This window comes from Caloenas nicobarica, chromosome 2 (assembly GCF_036013445.1).
Source record: "Caloenas nicobarica isolate bCalNic1 chromosome 2, bCalNic1.hap1, whole genome shotgun sequence".
Classification (NCBI taxonomy): domain Eukaryota; kingdom Metazoa; phylum Chordata; class Aves; order Columbiformes; family Columbidae; genus Caloenas; species Caloenas nicobarica.
Genome location: NC_088246.1, coordinates 15,164,934 through 15,182,192, shown reverse-complemented (window position 1 = coordinate 15,182,192; position 17,259 = coordinate 15,164,934). Strand labels below are relative to the sequence as shown.

The 17,259-nt window shown below is 38.8% G+C and overlaps 1 protein-coding gene across 13 annotated transcripts in view; it reads right to left on the bottom strand.

The window, feature by feature from the left end:
• Nucleotides 1–17,259, bottom strand: part of PARD3 (par-3 family cell polarity regulator) — a 455,490-nt gene that overhangs the window by 302,962 nt on the left and 135,269 nt on the right. For all 13 annotated transcript variants that reach the window (XM_065628469.1, XM_065628475.1, XM_065628473.1 and 10 more), the window contains exon 3: nt 2,560–2,740. In XM_065628469.1, coding sequence (XP_065484541.1) covers nt 2,560–2,740 — 181 coding nt within the window. The remainder of the gene's footprint in view (nt 1–2,559; nt 2,741–17,259) is intronic.

The window sequence follows — 17,259 nt, the reverse complement described above, 5'->3', positions numbered from 1 at the left end:
AAAGAGCTAGATAAGAAACATAAATAAATCAACTGCTTGTATCGATGAATTGTGTTTTCACACTGCAAAACAACGTAGGGGGTATAGGCCAGTCTCATTTTTGTTTCCACATTTAGAGGGGAAGATTCAATTTGACACAACCCCCTCGTGTGCAAAGTACAGGCTGTGTTTGTGCATGGGAAAAGAGAGAATCCAGATGAATATTACTTTTCCAGCTGGACCTGATCTAGCTAACCTTTCCCTTGCTGGGAGAGGAGCGATGGCGTGATCTATAAACAAACAAAAGGGGTAGCATGGCAACCAGAACAAAGAGATGAAAATCTCAGCAGGCCCTTAAGCCCCAGCCTAATGCAGGGAGAGCGCTCCGGACCCCGCGGGTGCAGGTGAGCGGGAGCAGAATGGCACAAAGCGCCGCTTCTGCCAGCAAACCGCGGAGAAACGGAGCCCGGCTTGCGAGCAAAAAGCACCGGAGATGTAAAACAAAATGTCGAAAATGCTACAAACCAATTTCAGACGGAATACTGTTTTTCATTTGTTAGAAGTAAAATATTCACCGCCAACCCTGCAATTAGCTAGAAAATTACAATAATTACAGCAATTTTGTATCCCATCTCCAATCCAATTAATAGATATATGACCTTGTCAACATGTAATAATCAGGATCTGCATCTACCACAAAACTGGATGGGTTTTATTTGCTGAATAGAACTTACACAGTAAGAAGATAATTATTTGAAATACTGAGAATACCATTTGTATGCTATGCTTCACTTCACAAGTTATAAAGGAAATACAATAGGGATATTATTTCCATTTTCAATGTATATTTAAATGAAATTCTTGAAATAGGTATGTTTAATACAGGATAATGTTACTGGACTGGGATTCCAAGCCTGTGGTTTGGAACATTTAAAACCAAAATATATCTAATTGTCAACAGTAAAAAAAAACAAACAAACAAACAAAAAAGAATTAGCTAGATAAGAGAACATATCTGATTTGTGATAACACATTTATGACAAATCATTTCAATCATTTTATTTTTGCATACTTTTATAAAAAGTTCAAAAGATCTATAATTCTTAACAACAGTTTTAAGAGTCTTCTGCATTTCTATAGACCTTTGTATCACAGAGTCTCAAAGCACTTTTTGGTCACTTTAGCAACTGGTGAACTAGCTAAGTATTCCAGGTATTTTCCAGAATGACACTGAAGATAAGTGAGCTGTCCAGTATATCACTGAATTTTATCTGCACTATATGATTTTGATGCACTAACATCAACGTACTGTATAATACACCAGATAATAACACTAAGGACAAAATGTATCTGTCTGCTCTAAGCTCTCCTAAGTTGAGAACCCAGGAGGACAGTTTTTTGGCTTATGCATAGAAATGAAATGTGCGTTCAGCAATGGCATACCCTGGTGACAGCAAAACGGAAGGGTTCTGAAATTCCAGGATACTTCTTTATCCTGGCATTAATCTTTTCCCTAATTTAATTCTGTGTTGTAATGAAGCATAGCTATTGCTCAAAATTATACACATTCAACTCTATGTAAGCTAATTGTTAAGTATTGCTCTCTAAATTTTACAGAAAACACCCAGGTACAAAACCTCTCAAACTTACAGAGTTGTAACTTTTCCATTTGTGTTTTACCTGATGGCTTAAACACAGATTTTATCAATTAAATGAACACCTACAGAAAAGTAATCTCTTGGGAATGATAAATAGTTGTTTCAAATGCTGCATCTGTAGAATATCAAAGGACTGACTGATAATGATTTCTGCCAAGAATTTTCTGGAATGGAGACACTACTTCAAAACTTCAGTGAGCGAAACGATAGACACTACAGTAAGAGGGGCACAACACTTTCTCCAACATGGCCTTGTTTGCATGGTACTTTACACAACAACGAAAATTACACAGTAAATCTTGTTGGGTGATTTTTCTTCTTAATAAGCTGAAATATTCAAAGATCCTGCCTGAGCAAGAACTGTGAATTCCTACTTCATGGCTTTGAAAACTAATCTTCCCAGTGTTGAAGTAAACAACACAAAGCAATGTTCCTGGCTATGGTTTCTGGTTTTCAAAGTGTGTTTTTGCAACACAATAAATGCACGTATCAGCAGGTGCTTTTACGGAAAGGTGACAAGCATAACCTAGCAACATTGACAGGTTCAGTAGAAAGTGCTCCTATATTTAGTTTCTTTTTACCCTTTTCTTCATTAAATGGAATAGAACTGGCAAACTGAAAATTGCACTGTGCAGCAACTGCATTTGGAAACTTTGCTGTGATTTTTCAGTGTGAGGACAATTTTAAACTGGCAGCGCAGAGGGAGTTTATTGCTCCTAAAAGCAGTTTATAAATAATTTATTATAACAGAAAGGTTTGTTTACTTGCATGCAATAAGCATTTACGCAGTTTCTCAATTTTGATCAGCTTTCAATAAGGACTGATAATGAATCATATTCCCAGCAGCATGAATGGGTAACAGCACTTGGCATCCTCGTAAATTAAGATGAAACATGTTGAGATACCGAGAACATTTACTCACTTGCACGAAGCACTGAAGGGGTGACCTCAATTTCACTTGTTGCTTGGTAAGGCTGAAAGGCTGATGCCGCGTTGGAGCCAAGCTCACTGCCGAAAATCTCCGGGCTTTGTGTGCCTGTCGAGCTGGCGCTGGTGCCATCACCTCCATGGTGCGGATCTTGCTCATCAAACACAGCTACGAGCTGCAAATGACAATTTAATCTACTGTTAAAAAAAAAACCAACTTTCAGTAACAAAGTGCCATTGTAGATCAGTGTTTCATCATTTCTTTCCACCAAAGAGCGTGAAACATCTATCAGCAGAGACTCAGATCAATGCCTAGATCACAACATCATCAGCCCAAGGAAAGGCAGCCACTAATTGGGTAGTACAAAGGGTCAAGAGCTCTGATGGGACACAAAATCCATCACTACAAGCTGCAGAGTGAAGGGCACCAAGTCAAGAAAGGAAGGGTCGCACCTTCCCCAGCAAACCTTTTCTTCCCCAGCAATGCAGAAAACTGAGTGCCAGTTGATACCTGCGCCCTGGAATTCGTCATCTGTGTTTTGATACCTCCACGTGTATCATTACCACAAAGTCAAATCATGAGCAAAACCACACTTTTATAGACTAAAAACATACAACAACAAATTAATACGCATTGAAAGCTACAGACGAAATACAAAGCCACCTTAAAGGCTCATAATCATTACAAGTTATCATCTACTAATCTGCCACCTATTAATCTATTGTCTATTAATATGATTTAAGTTGTGGGCTTCTCTCACAAAATTTCTTTCATCAAATGTATGGAGATAGTTCTGTATTTGTTTGCAATCAGCTTCTTCGAGACAAGCCTAAGAACTCAAGCCCAATTTGAAACTTAGCCAAGTCACTAATTTAATAAAGACTTACTAAATCTGTGTTCACCATTGCAAGGGCAACAGGAAAAACGTCACAGTGGTTTTTCGTAAATCTGAGATATTTTTTCCAGTGTAAATGAATGCTTTTACTTGAAACAAATAATTTACCCCAATTTATCTGCAATGATCTACTGAAAGAGAAAAGGCCAGTTCTCACATACATTTATTTTAGAACTTGATTTTCAAGATGGGTAAAAAAGTTTTATGGATAACAGCATTATACAGCCTGTAAATTAATCTATAATGTAATATTTGAAAGACATTTCCAAGTAAGCATTACATTCTTCTGTCCAAATTGGTAGGGTAAATGGAGCAAATCAACTTAAACCTATGCTGATCTCTGCAAATTGTTTATTTTGTTAGAATAACACTTTAAACTTAGTATAACCTAAAGGAATCAGACAGGTCATTTTCTTTTTTTTTAATTGAATTTGACATCATCTCATCCTATGTATTTTAATATTAGTCCCTTTACTCAAATCTACCTTTCACAAACATCAGTAAAAAAACTGAAAACCACAACTGTAAGCCCAACTGGAAACCATTTGGGAATTCAGCTTTTCAAAGTACTTTCAGGCATGAACTTTTTTTAACAAGTAGTTTTGAAATTGCGGAGAGTAGCAAACTTCTGCCAATAACTCCATACCTAATGCAAATTCAGGCTCTGGCATGCACAAAACAGAAAGAATGAATTGGTAACGGGCAGAAAGTCCGTGCTCTCTCCAGTGCTATTTGAAAGGCAGAGAGTAGAAGGAAAACCCGGCTGCAGCCGCAGAGCGCTACAACATGTTTTTAACATACATTTCATTATTTTAGGCTTGAGAAATCTACACACAAGGTAGCACCAAAAGAGACATGACAACACCTAAAATGTCAGTAGTTCAAGAGTACCGGAAATCTGATTTTCTAACACATGTTGAAATACTAATGCTTACATAAATTGAAGCATATTTCTCAAAAGCAGCACATTTTACTCATAACACTTTTACTATCAGTTTTATAACAAGTTAATTACCAATCTCCAGCAACTTAAAATAAATTAATCTGCAAGTCAAGATGTGTAAGGTCTTAAAACAAAACACAAATGATGCATTTAAGAATTCTAGGAATGAAACACCAAATCTTTTTCTGCTTTGCATGGCATGTATCAAGATAAATCCCCAAATTACATTTTCTTCTCTTGAGGCTGCTTGAAAAATATTAGTGCATGCTGCTGCAAATATTTTATATCTATATCTGTGTAAAATGTTACGTGCACATAAGTGTCTCTCTATATATGTTCTGCTGTAAGTTGCCTCCAGCTTTTTGCCTATTCCAGACAGTCTACAACCTATGACTTCAGAACATCTAAAAATGAATGTTCCTCATTTCAAGTTTAGCTTTTGATCTTGTGTAGTTTTGCAGGTATTCAACGTTCTGACAGCATCAAACCTTCAAAAGGCTTCAGTTCCATTAAAAAGCATATCAAGTTCTAACAATTTCGGATATAACATGAAGAACACAAGCCACGTTAGTCTTCCCCAAACCTAATCAGCATTACATTTTATTCTACAGTAGCAGGTTATAATTCAATCCATGTTTGTAGCAGCTCTGCTACACTAGCTAGGAAGTTTGTTGTAAAACGGCGTTACAAAGGTCCGTCCACCCCTCATAACGAGCTGGAAAGTCTTTGAGACTGGAAGACTTAATGTGAACAGACCGTGTTGGATCTTGATTTCCAGAGCTTGGTAGGTCACTCTGTGGAAACAAGGACAGCCAAAACTTCTTCCACTGTAGTATGATTCAAGCATTAATTTCTGATTTCTCCAACATATTTTATTTTAATCAAGGGAAATTCTTTAAGGAAAGGAATTATACATTTTTGCAACTCTGGAGGCCCAGAAATCACACCTCGACTACTGTCTTTGCAGGAGCAAGAAACTAAAGAAGAAACATCTGAAGAGACACCTCACAGCTACTTCGAGGGAAGCCACTGGAGTCGGTCACTGGACCTATGAGGAACCCTCTGCAGCAGGAGTGCCCAGCAATAAACACTGCCCTGCGCCAGGGAAACCAACGGGCTGGCAGTGAGACGCCAGTCATGTTTAAAGGCCAAGGAGATGTTTGTCATTTGGCAAAGCATGGAACACAGGTTACTATATCAGCTTTTATCAGCCTTTAAAGTCAATGGCAAACTTATCGTATTTCGTTAAGCTTTAAATATCAAATTTACCAAAAGAGTAGAAAACAAAGATGACTGTCTTTTCTGGAAACAACAGCATCTTTACTGTAAGGAGACTGCTTCCATGTTGACTTTTAAAATAAATGATGGAAATTACCATAACCATTTACAGTGTCAGTTTTACAATGCGAGGAACGACATACTCGTATCCAGAATCACTCTGACATCACCCCAATACCTGACATGAGCTTTGTCTCCTGTTCTCTGTCCACCAGTTTTAGATCTCACCACTTGCCCTGACCTGCAGAACTCATCACACCATCCATTCTTATGCAGAAGGGATCAGCAGAAGGGCTGAATAAACTATAACAATGCACAAAGAAATAAGAAAATAGCTAAGTTGTTCAATATTAGATCAATATTAGCTCTTTAAAAGACCTTCCACCAAAATTCAGTGAAAATTGTAGCCACTTGGCTTTTCTGAAACCATAAAAAAAGACAACTCCACAGCCAAAGACCAATAGCATATCAACAACACTCATAAATAACAGTAGTAGTTATTATAATAGGTCACATCCAACTCCTATTCCATGGGATTTGAATGTGAATGCATCAAAGATGTGAAACTATTGTTAAATAGGTTACAGCAGTTTTAATCAGCCAGGGTAACAGGACACACTATTTGCATTCTTTAGTCACTGATCTAAAAATCTGGAAATGGGAAATAAAATCAAGTATCAAGAAAGCATTGTCTTCTCAAAACAAATTTAGTAAATGATAGGCTTAATTTAGACTGGCATGTTTATATTGCTAATTACAATATGGCAAAAGCAATGGAAAGGAAGTTTCAATAGAGATCCACATTCATCAATGTGAGCTGGCACAGGAAGAATCATCAGTTTGCACAAGGTAAGAGTTTGGTCCCCGTTATTTAGGCTATACTAGTTTTTCAAGAAAAATAAAGTTTCAAATATTCACTAGCACTTTCAAATATAAAGACAGTGGCTTTGTTCAGATCACAACTCATGGAAAGGTTCATTCCATTTCAGCAATGAAATTAAAGTCTTTGAAAGGTCAATATGAATAAACTAAAATGTTCCTAGTTTTTAAACTCCAGAGAAAGAAATAAAAATAAACTTATATGAATTATCAACAAAATATGTGATATTTTTAAAAAAACAACAACATTCAGTGTCTGACCAACAGCAATTTTTTAAAACGTCCAAAGAACTGCAATAAAACTGAACAATTGTCCCTGTGGTAAAAAGCAGACTTGTGATCCTTAGTATATTTTAAGAGGTGGTTTTTACTCTTACCATGATCCTCCAAAGACGACAAAACCACACCGTAATTTAATTCTTTTTGCTAAATATAATGGCTTCGTCAAGCAAATGGCTTACAAAGAAATGATTCTACAGCCTGAGATATTGAAATAAAGTTTTAGTGAAATTCCTTTGGCTTTGGGAGTGTAAGGCATTCAGCCCTCCACAGCACCTCTGACTGACTTCCACAATGCCATGTTGTACAGAATTAATTACACTCCAACCTTTAGTTCTTTCTGAAAGACGCACCAGGATGAGCTTCTCTGTTGCTCTGTCTGGGACTCAAAGTATCATACAAACCAGGTTATATTTACTTAAATAAATAAAAAGCAAGAAGACTGATTTATTTTAATATTGACACAGCAGCAGTCTGCATTCCAACATTAATTATTACAATTTCTGTCTATTCTAAGGTAATTAAAAATAAGTAAACACATATGCAGTCTTAATTAATAGACTAGATTAAGTACTTGAATGTTAATTAACTGGATTAAAAAACTATTTGCACCAGCAACAGTTGTTTACATTCTCCTTAACTACTAAGACCATATAAATTCATCACTATCAAATTGTGAAATCACCACAAAACCAGAAATCCTCCACTTCACAGAAATTCATAAAGCTAGAAACTTTTGCTGTGTTTTTCCCTTCTGACAAGTGAGATTGTCAAAATAGCTTTTGAATTTTGCGTATTCCGAAGTATCTGTCCAAAATTTGTTAAACCTTTTGTAATATTTATTGATTAATTTGATACTGGCTCATATGTAGACACCAATAATGATTTCAGACTTATTTTAACATCAGGGTTACAGTTCTCTTCTCATGCCAGAAAGACAGCAAGTGATCTTCTTGATTTTTACAACCTCTGCATTTCTTGCCCCCTCTTTTCAAAACAGAGTGAAACTGAAATAACTTATTTTTTAATGTTTAATAGCCATTTTAAATATCTGTTTTCTTCTCACCACAAGGACACTTATCAGATCATTTCATACAAGGACATTCCCAATTTGTTCCACTGTCCAGTGACCAATTGCTTGGTAGTTGACCTGTTGAGCAACCACAAGTGTCTGGACTCCCCGGGCTGAACCCTGCGCTTCCCCTCCCGGCCCGTACAACCACTTCCAGATGTGTCTTCCCCGTTCCAGATGCTGCTCATCTTCTCCTGCAGGACGGCCATTCGTGTACAAAACTGCCTCTCACACAACAGATCATTCTTCTGTTTCCAGCAGAATAGAGAGCACGGCCCTTCTGAGGCAGCTCCGGGTGAGGGTGCAGCTCAACACCCACCTCCAGCAGGTACCCACACCGGCAAGGGTTCTGGTTCTAGATTTATTCTTAACATGGAGAAGATCTCAAGCCCAATAACTGAACTACATAACCTTCACAGAAGACTTCAGGCCATGAAGCACGAGATTTTGATGGCCCAAATGAGATTTTAATATATAAGTTAGCCTTGTCAATATATCCGTAGCTGAAATAGCTACTCCAAGCATTTCCTTTAAAAGCTGATGCCAGAAGGTTAAGCCCAGCCCTGTTCTGCAGTCCCAATGTGTAGGTCTATGTCTGCACACACTTTTAGACAGACACCTGATCTGCTGATGTGTGAGAGAGATTTCAATCACTCGCAGAGCATTGCCATACACTTTCAGACGTGTGCAGCAAGTATCTGGAAATAGGACACGGGGAAGCTGGCTGAAAATTTAATCGCGACCATCACTGGCATGCTTTCTCCAGCAAAAAACTTTGCCGGTCTTAAGCAAGCCTGCAATGAGCACAACCAAAGCAGACTGCAAGAGTATATCAGCAGATTTCTATAGCAACTCTAGAGAGCTGGCAAAAGCATGCGCACCCAAATCAGTCTGCATATTACTCGGTCCATATTACAATGCAGAAGTAAAGTTTACTTGTTTAATAAGGTCCAGCAGTAAATCAGATTTCAGCTAATGGCAGACTCAGTTGCTTGGGAATGAACAGATGAGTATAAGAGGAAAAAAACATATGTCTGGGAAAATAGTTAAAAAGGGACTAGCCATTTACTCTTTAAATATGAAAGAAACTAAATACGAAATCAATTTGTAGTCTTTCTAATGACTGAACTGACTTTATAGCCCCATGGCAGACCCGAATACTTATTATTCCTTGAGCTTCACTCTTCTACATGGTTCATTAAAAATCCATTTAAATATAACTACCGTTTCAATGAACTGGTAAGAGGAAATACAAGAAAAAAAAAATCACAAATAATGCACTACTCCCCACAGACATAAAAAGGTCAATTAGTAAAAGTAGCAGCATCTAAGAGGCATTCTGCGCTATATGTGCAACCTGAGTGTTCCCTCAAGAGACTTACAGACCACCCAACATCTTAAAGAGAGAAAAAGGGCAAGCAGAGTTTCAATTTCAGACAAACTGTAACATGAACAACAAACCTTTATAATTTCAATAAAATCTTTACCTGTCTTAATTAATCAACTTCAGTCATGAAGCCAGAACTAGCTTTTCATAGCAACTTTTCTAAGTAGTGTAGCTAGAAGGAAGCCAAGTAACCACTATTCTCCTAATAACTTTACTACATTATTTCCTTTGGAAAAAAAGGAAGGACATTTTAAGGGTCACATTCTACTATCATATTAAGACTTTGTATTACATCTTATTTGGACTTTACAGAACTGTAAGCTCACACAGAATCACTGAATAACCAGAACTGGAACGGACTTCTGGAGATATCTATTCCAAGCCCCTGTTCAAACCAGGATCTGCAAGAGGAGGTCCCTCAGGGGCACATCTCGTCAGGTTTTGAATAAGCCTGACAATGGAGACTCCATAATCTCTCAGACAACCTTTCCCCACATTTGGCCACTCTTGGTTTTAAGAATTTTTTTTCCCTGTATCAAATTGAAACTTCGCTTGTTGTAATTTGTGTCTGTTGCTTCTCAGACTTCTCCTGTGCACCACAGAAAAACATCTGGATAGAGATAGAGATGCCGAAAGAGAGCAACTACGGAGAGAATGCTGTGTCTTGGGCAACCACAGGGCCATACAGCAGCCCTGAAGGCCTCCCTTCCCCCGGGGTGGTCTCCAGCCCCCTAACTCATCCTGGTGGCCTCTGGCGGGGCCACCATGGTAATGCCTTCTTTGTACTGAGGAGGCCAAAATACTCCAGAAGTAGAGAGAAAGAGTCACTTCTCTCAACCTGTTGGCTACAGGCTTGGAATATAGCCCAGGATGGAGTTGGCCTTCTTTGTCAGAAGGGCGCACTGCTGACACTTTCACCGGCTTGCCCACCACGCCTGCTCCTGCCCAGGCAGCGGGTCCCCAGCCCATGCTGCTCCATGGGGTTATTTCAGCCCAGATGTAGGACTCCATGTCAGCCTTTGCTGCATATAGTCTGCCCCCTCAAAACCACATGGTATAAAATAACCACTGCTGGAAAATACATCATAGGCCTAATTGAAAGTTGTTCTCAAATCTGCTGACTAAATAAATATTCTTCACTTTCGAAGCTCAACATCACATACCGAGTTAAATCATATTTGCAAGATCAGAACTCATCTATTGATTCAAAGGACACTTTAATTTTACAGATAGTTTTAAAATCTTCTGTTTTCATGATTCTTTAAATCTAAAGAAATTATTCTGAAGTAAATATATAAGCTTTTATTAAAACATTGCTTTTGATTATTCATTTCCTACGGCACTTTGATCTGAGAAATTCTAGAACCAATATTAAATTGTAATCTAATCTTCTCCAGTAGGAATTGAATGCAGTTTTAGGTACCATACTGTAAGTTCCTAGACTATTAAATGTATTTAAAATATATTTGAAATTTTAAAATATGTAAAAGATATTAGTTTAATATTATATATATTTAAAATACATTTCCTCTCGTCTCCCCTCTACTACTGAGTAACAGACTAAAAGTAAGCATGACTATGGCACCCTGGAAAGTATTTTGTGTATAGTCTGTCTGAATTGCTCTTAACTCGCCCTCAATGGGTTAAGTCAGGCTGAGGTTTAGCCAAAGAAACAAGACAATAACTGAGCATTGTTAAAAGTATTATGAGTGCTATTAGAGGTAGCTGCCACTGAGCTGCCTGACAGGTTGGCTGGATTTGCTTTTTCATGACCTCAGACCTTGAATATACCAGACGTACGGCTTCTGCGTAACATCCTGAATGAGCAAGACTCTGGCCGCCAGCACGCGTGTGTGGGGCCTGACAGACAGAACCACGTACTGAGCACGTACAAAGTGATTATCCCACAACGTCCTTCTGACCTGCTCACCCGGCCAAACCTACTGCATGGACAGAGCAAGTCCAACCCCAGAGCTGGACGTTGGACTTTATCGCCAGCTAACTTCGAAAAGGTGAAAGCCCGGGCAGCGCCACGGCTGCGCTCTGCTCTCTGGGAGGATGGCGGCAGCCCCGCAAAATCCAACAAGCAGAAATGCTGCAGATGCATCTCACTGCAACAGTGATTTGATTCAGACTATGGGGTAAGAGATCCAAGAGCTTGGAACTAAACACAAAACTACTGCTAAAATGAGGATGCAAGAATAAAAAATGTCCGCATTTCTTTTAAACAATCTTTTTTTACATTTTGATGCTTCTCAGCAAAAATTAAGAAATTACATTTAGAGAAAAGTTTGCCTTCCTCAGTTGCTATAGCCCCTGCCCTCATCAGGTACCAAAATGCTTAATTCCATGCTAGTTTGGGCTATAAGAACAGCTGGGGAAAATATCTCTGTCCTAAATTAGAACGACTTTCAATCATAGGTTATCATGGGATTTTTGTAATGGGTTGTTTCTTCGCCGACTCTTCCTTTGAAAGCATGTAGAATATAATGCTACCCTGTTATTTCCTTAAATCCTCAAATTATATGGAAAAGATTTCTTCCAAAATCCCTTTGTAAAAACAGCCCTCTTGTTCAAGGCTAAGGACATACTCTGCAAAATTACCACAACATATGATTTACCATGGTATCTCCTTAGCTCATTTTGAAAAGAAATAGGGAAAAAAAAAATTATATATAGAGATATATATATCTCTCTCCTGACTTTAAAGAGGCCCGTAAAGAAAGCATGGTGTCAGAAGAGAGAGCGCTGTGCTTGGAAAGTAGCAGGGACACATCTGAGCTCATGAATAAGCCCATTTCGTCTTCTCCGCTTTTGATCCCTCAGCATAAATGAATATATGCGAACCACACTGAGGACAATGTTGTTAATATTACTTTGGAAGCAATTTTACATTTTCAGAGTGCACTATAAAAGTCTGCCTCCTTTTCCAAGAAGACAAGGCTCAAAAAGACACCCTGATTGTTCTCCATGCAGCTGAGCTCGTGGGTATGGGAAGGCTCTGCAGGTCAGCAGATTTCCAAGTCAACACCATGGACCATCCAGGAGTTCAGTGTTTGATTCCTGCCAGAGAGGTCAGCAGTTAAGCAGGGATGCTATGCAGTAAGTAATCCAGACACTGGGGCTTTTAGAGGGGCTGGTGTCACACAGCAAGATATACTGCTGAAATAAAGATGTATTAAATCTTAACAGTTGTCTCATCTGTCATTGGGAGCTGCAGCCCTTGAGTATCAAGAAAAAAGGTTTCAGAAACTTTCAAAAAGACCAGGCTTTCCATTCCTCTGTTACAGGATCAAAACAGCAGCATTTAAAATCTAAGATTTTAATTTCAGCTGCAGTACAAAAAGGTACCTAGTTAGTTAAAGCATAGGCCAATCTTTGCAAGCTTATTAAACTTCAAGAAAATAGATTTTGTAAAATACAGCTCTTCATTTTATATAGTGTGTGCTGTTCAGTGTAATTTGCATGCAAAAGCCAGGAGAATGTGATTAAAAATACCCATCTAGAGACACAGATGAAAAACTTCAAACATTTTCTGATTCCCTTCTGTTCCACTCATTATTTCAATACCTCACTACAACAAAGGAATAGATAACACTTGTCCTTGACATTAGCCTAAATTATCTTTGGTGTGCAATACAATACCTATTAAATTAAGTTTATTTTACATCAATGTCAAGGTCTGCTTAAAAGGTAAAACTCTGTGTACCTTTTGCCTTTTGTATAACACTTCCTTTTTTTTCCCCCAATAAACTTTTCAGAGGTCTTAAAAACAAAGAGATAGGGATGTTTTTTTAACTAACTTCATTATCTGGTATTAAAAAACATCAAGGAGATAGACATTTACCTCTGGCATTTTAAAACAACAATAACAATATTCTTCATTTTGTGCATAACGACAAAAATAATCAGCACATTAGGCAAGAATTCATGCCTCGCCTTCTTTAAATAAGGCTCGAAAAAAATCTTAAATGCAAACGAGTGATTGTTTTCTCATGACTAACGTTTTATATTATTTTAAAATGTAACAATGGTGAAAACAATGCAACTTACAGTCCATTAGGACTATCCTTAGGAAATGAGGAATACCAGGTAGCGGCCCAGCAGCGCCGAGCTGCTGGCAAGAGACACGTCCCAGGAGATGCGTGAGGGCGTCCCCTCCTGCAGCAACCCCTGGGCACAGGGGACCCGACTCACCTGAATCGTTACCTGAACCTGTGCCAGATCAGGAGCTCTGGTCTTAACCTAAAGACGCCCATTAGATAACATTTGATAGTCTACGATGGGAGAGGATCCCCAAACTGCCATGCTACAGTGCTTCCTAAACACTTGTAGGTTTTCTACAACCAAGAGGATTGCAGTGATCTCTGTGGTGCGTCCACATCCAGCTGGACACCCATCTCCCATCCACCCCAACCTGGCAGGAGGAGACAGGGCCTGTGTTTATTTGCCACAAAATCCCAAGCTAAAGGACATATTAACGGAGCCCCAGGGACTTTCGCTAAAACAATTTTCAAAACAGTCTGAAGCCACATTTTCAGCAATCATTTGGCAGATAAGGTTGCAGAACGGCATCTCACTTGTTTCCTCCCCATAAAATTATCAGAAATCAGATGCCAAAATTCTGCTTTTAAAAGCTGCCTGGTGACTTTTCAAATCTGCAATCGAGCATTACAAACAAAGAGACAGGATCGTCAATAGGGACTTTTGATGGAATTGTACTCCTAAATCATTTACTACAAAAGCTTCAAAAGACTCCAGTCTTATTTTCAGAATTCGTTTTGAAAATTAATTCCCCAAATCACTGTAAAAACTGGGACTGATGCACCTACGTCACCTAGATGAATCCAAAAAACATTTTTTTAAAAAGAAACACTCTAAAGAGAAATTACATTTGTATGCACCATCATTTCAAACTTGGGAACAGACTATAATTCTTATATTTTACCTTGACTTCACTCCATACCCGTGCAGGCATTTTCCAACACATAAGACAAATGTCTCCCAGCCAAAACCCATCAGCTGAACCTGTGGACAAGGCCGGCATGGAAAACTTCAAAACAGAACCCTTCCATCCTGGAGAACCCTAATTCCTCCCCACCTCCTCTGGGCTGATCTAGCCTCTTTGTTTCTCCTCTTCTCTCTCCTAGAAAAATTAAGGTTATAAAGTAGCTGGCAGTCCATACGAGGGCAGCGAGCCTGTCTCTGAAGTGTCTATATTATATTTCATAGTGAATTCAAATATTGTTGTAAGGTTATTAAAATCACTCATGATTTTATCTGTGCCAAATGGATCATTACATTGTCAACACTCATCTTTATTATGCAAAAATATGCAGAACTTAACATCTTTTGTTAAGCTGGCAAAACAGTATATTCAGTAGTAACTCTATTTTTCATTAAATTTTGCACAAGGTTAAAGCGTGTGTGAAATCTGATTACCAAAGGCTCCATTCAGAAACATCACACAAAACAAGCAATTTGACTTGTACAACAAGAGATTATTTATTTTAAAACTACAAACATATAAATAATTCTGAGTAGTGCTCACTGAACTAATGGCGTTCAGACTCATTTATAGTTCCCTTTAATTTTTATTATAATATATTCAGAAAAACCCTCAAATCTTTCATAACTCAACATTGACTTTCAAACAACCTTAAAAATATAAAAAATTGAAGTCTCTGAGAGTCTAGCACAAGGAATAGTTGCTTTTCTTTTTCAATAGTTGGGAGAGGCATGGCTATCTAAGTCCTTGAAAATCAGCACGTGTTTGGGAAGACTTTGTTGCTGAGTTTCATTTCTTGGTAAATTATCTAGAAAAATACAATCAAAGAAAACCAAAGGAGCACTCGCTCTGCTTCTACGCTTGTGGCATAGTTAGATTTTCCATTAAGTTAACACCCATTTATGTAAGATTTGGTGATTCTCTGCTGATTCGTGACTGTTAAAAAAAAATACTATTTTGCTTTAAAATATTTCCAGTTTAAAAATATTTGAAGCAAAACATAACCACAGCCACAGCTGAAGGCAGCTTGAGGACATCTGCTTTGCTTTGCATGGCCGGCTCTGGAGGGAAAGGGAAAACAGCTGGGCCCAAAGGTGGGAAGGTGACGGGACAATATAACACCATGGAGGGTCCTAGTGCAACCGGAGAGGTTAAGATGGTTGGTTTTTTTAAAGTTAGGGGGCAGTGTTGAAGATTTTTCTTCTCTTGTCTCTCTGTTTAAGTGTTCTTCTACGTACACTTCGCAATGGTGCCTGATGGAAACTCTTTGTAGGCTCCAAGACCGCCTCCGGTCTCGCCTCTTACCTTCTGCTTCCAGCGTTACAATCATTTCTGGGGAAGCTCCAGCCATCTTGAAATAGCTTTTCTGACTCACTGTCTCATTAAGTCTTCATTTAATTGTTCTTTCTTTGTATTTCTCCTGCCAGACTTAATCTTTGCAATTGTTTGAAGGTTTGGAAAGCCTATTTGGGGTGCAGTTTGTAGTTTGGTGCCACACAAAGCAGCTGCATTGCATAAGGCTAGCACAGGTAGCTGGGTAAATTATGCTGTCAAGAGTGATTAACATTTAAAAGGACTAAACAGAGGAAGCAGATAATACCTCCAAGATCTGTTTTTAATTAAAACAACCTAGCAATTAATATTAAAAGGCAAAGACTGAAAATCAGAGGGAGCATAGCTTCTAAAGAGAATAGTTTTTATGTTTTCATTAGGGGTCACCTTTTCCGATGTGCAAGACCACTTTTAAATTGCCTGCCTCGCTGGACACCATTCACTTACTGAACAACTCTGCCCGCATAAATACAAAGAAATACACATTTAATCAAAAACATTTATGCATTCATTACTTTTTCAAACATCCTTGCTTTAAGATGATCTTGCTCCTCACTAAAAGCAAACCTTATTTCACAGCCTCTGTGCCTAATTGTTGGATCCCAACTGATTTGTCTACTTTCCGAAATAATTACCAAACATTATATCGTCCATGCTAAAGCAGTAAAAGGGCATCCACACTGAACCCCGTAAGTAGCTAAAATGAATAGCGCGTACCAGGAAAGTCTAACGCGTGTAGCCCTTGCACATAAATCAAACTGCCTTACGCATTCTGACAGCTCCATCTAGCCACAGCTACACAAAAGTGACTTTATCCCAGGCAGAATGAATTAATTTACATTCGGCACATACCAGCTATTACAAAAACTCTTGTAGTCGAAAGTGTCATTTCCAGAACGACTTTACTATTGTTTAACAATTAGATTAACACTTCCACAATCATATCTGTGCTTCAGGTTACTCGGGTTTCAGAAAACACAGGATCAGAAAAGTCATGTCTTTAAAGGCCCCAAAATTAGAGCATCTGGATAATGTTTGGAACAGATGCTGAGATCAGAACTTGGCAGGAATTCCTGAGATGGGAACCTCAAACGTCAAGGGGAGAACATAGGGCAAAATGGGATATAACATAAAAATGCGAAGCAGGCAGTGACAGAGCGGGAGAGAAGCAACATGCGCACGTCTGAGGGAGCAGAGGAGCAAGAAAAATAGCAAAATAGTGGGCTGCCAGAGGCAGGGAAAGGAAGGAGAAGCCTCCTCATTGTGGAACTCCAGCACCGCCGGTTTACAAACCCGCAGCACGTGGACCTCCTCCTCCTCGGCGGGCGGTGGGCAGCCGTGCTGACCGCCCCCCTGCGCCCCCGGCACAGGCTGCGCTGTCAGTGAGGAGGGTGGACGGCAAAAGAGAGGTCATTTTTCTCCATTTTTTCCTCTTCCATCCATCACTGACAGCTCTAATAATCCAAAATTCCCCTTTTTGTATATACTGGGGCACTGCACACAGTAGTAAAATACCATACATCTTTCCCTGGAAAACACTGGTGCTAACTAGCTCCAGATACAGAGTTTTAAGTGTTTAAGTATAAAAAAATATTAAAATAATTTGAGGAAATGAACTCTC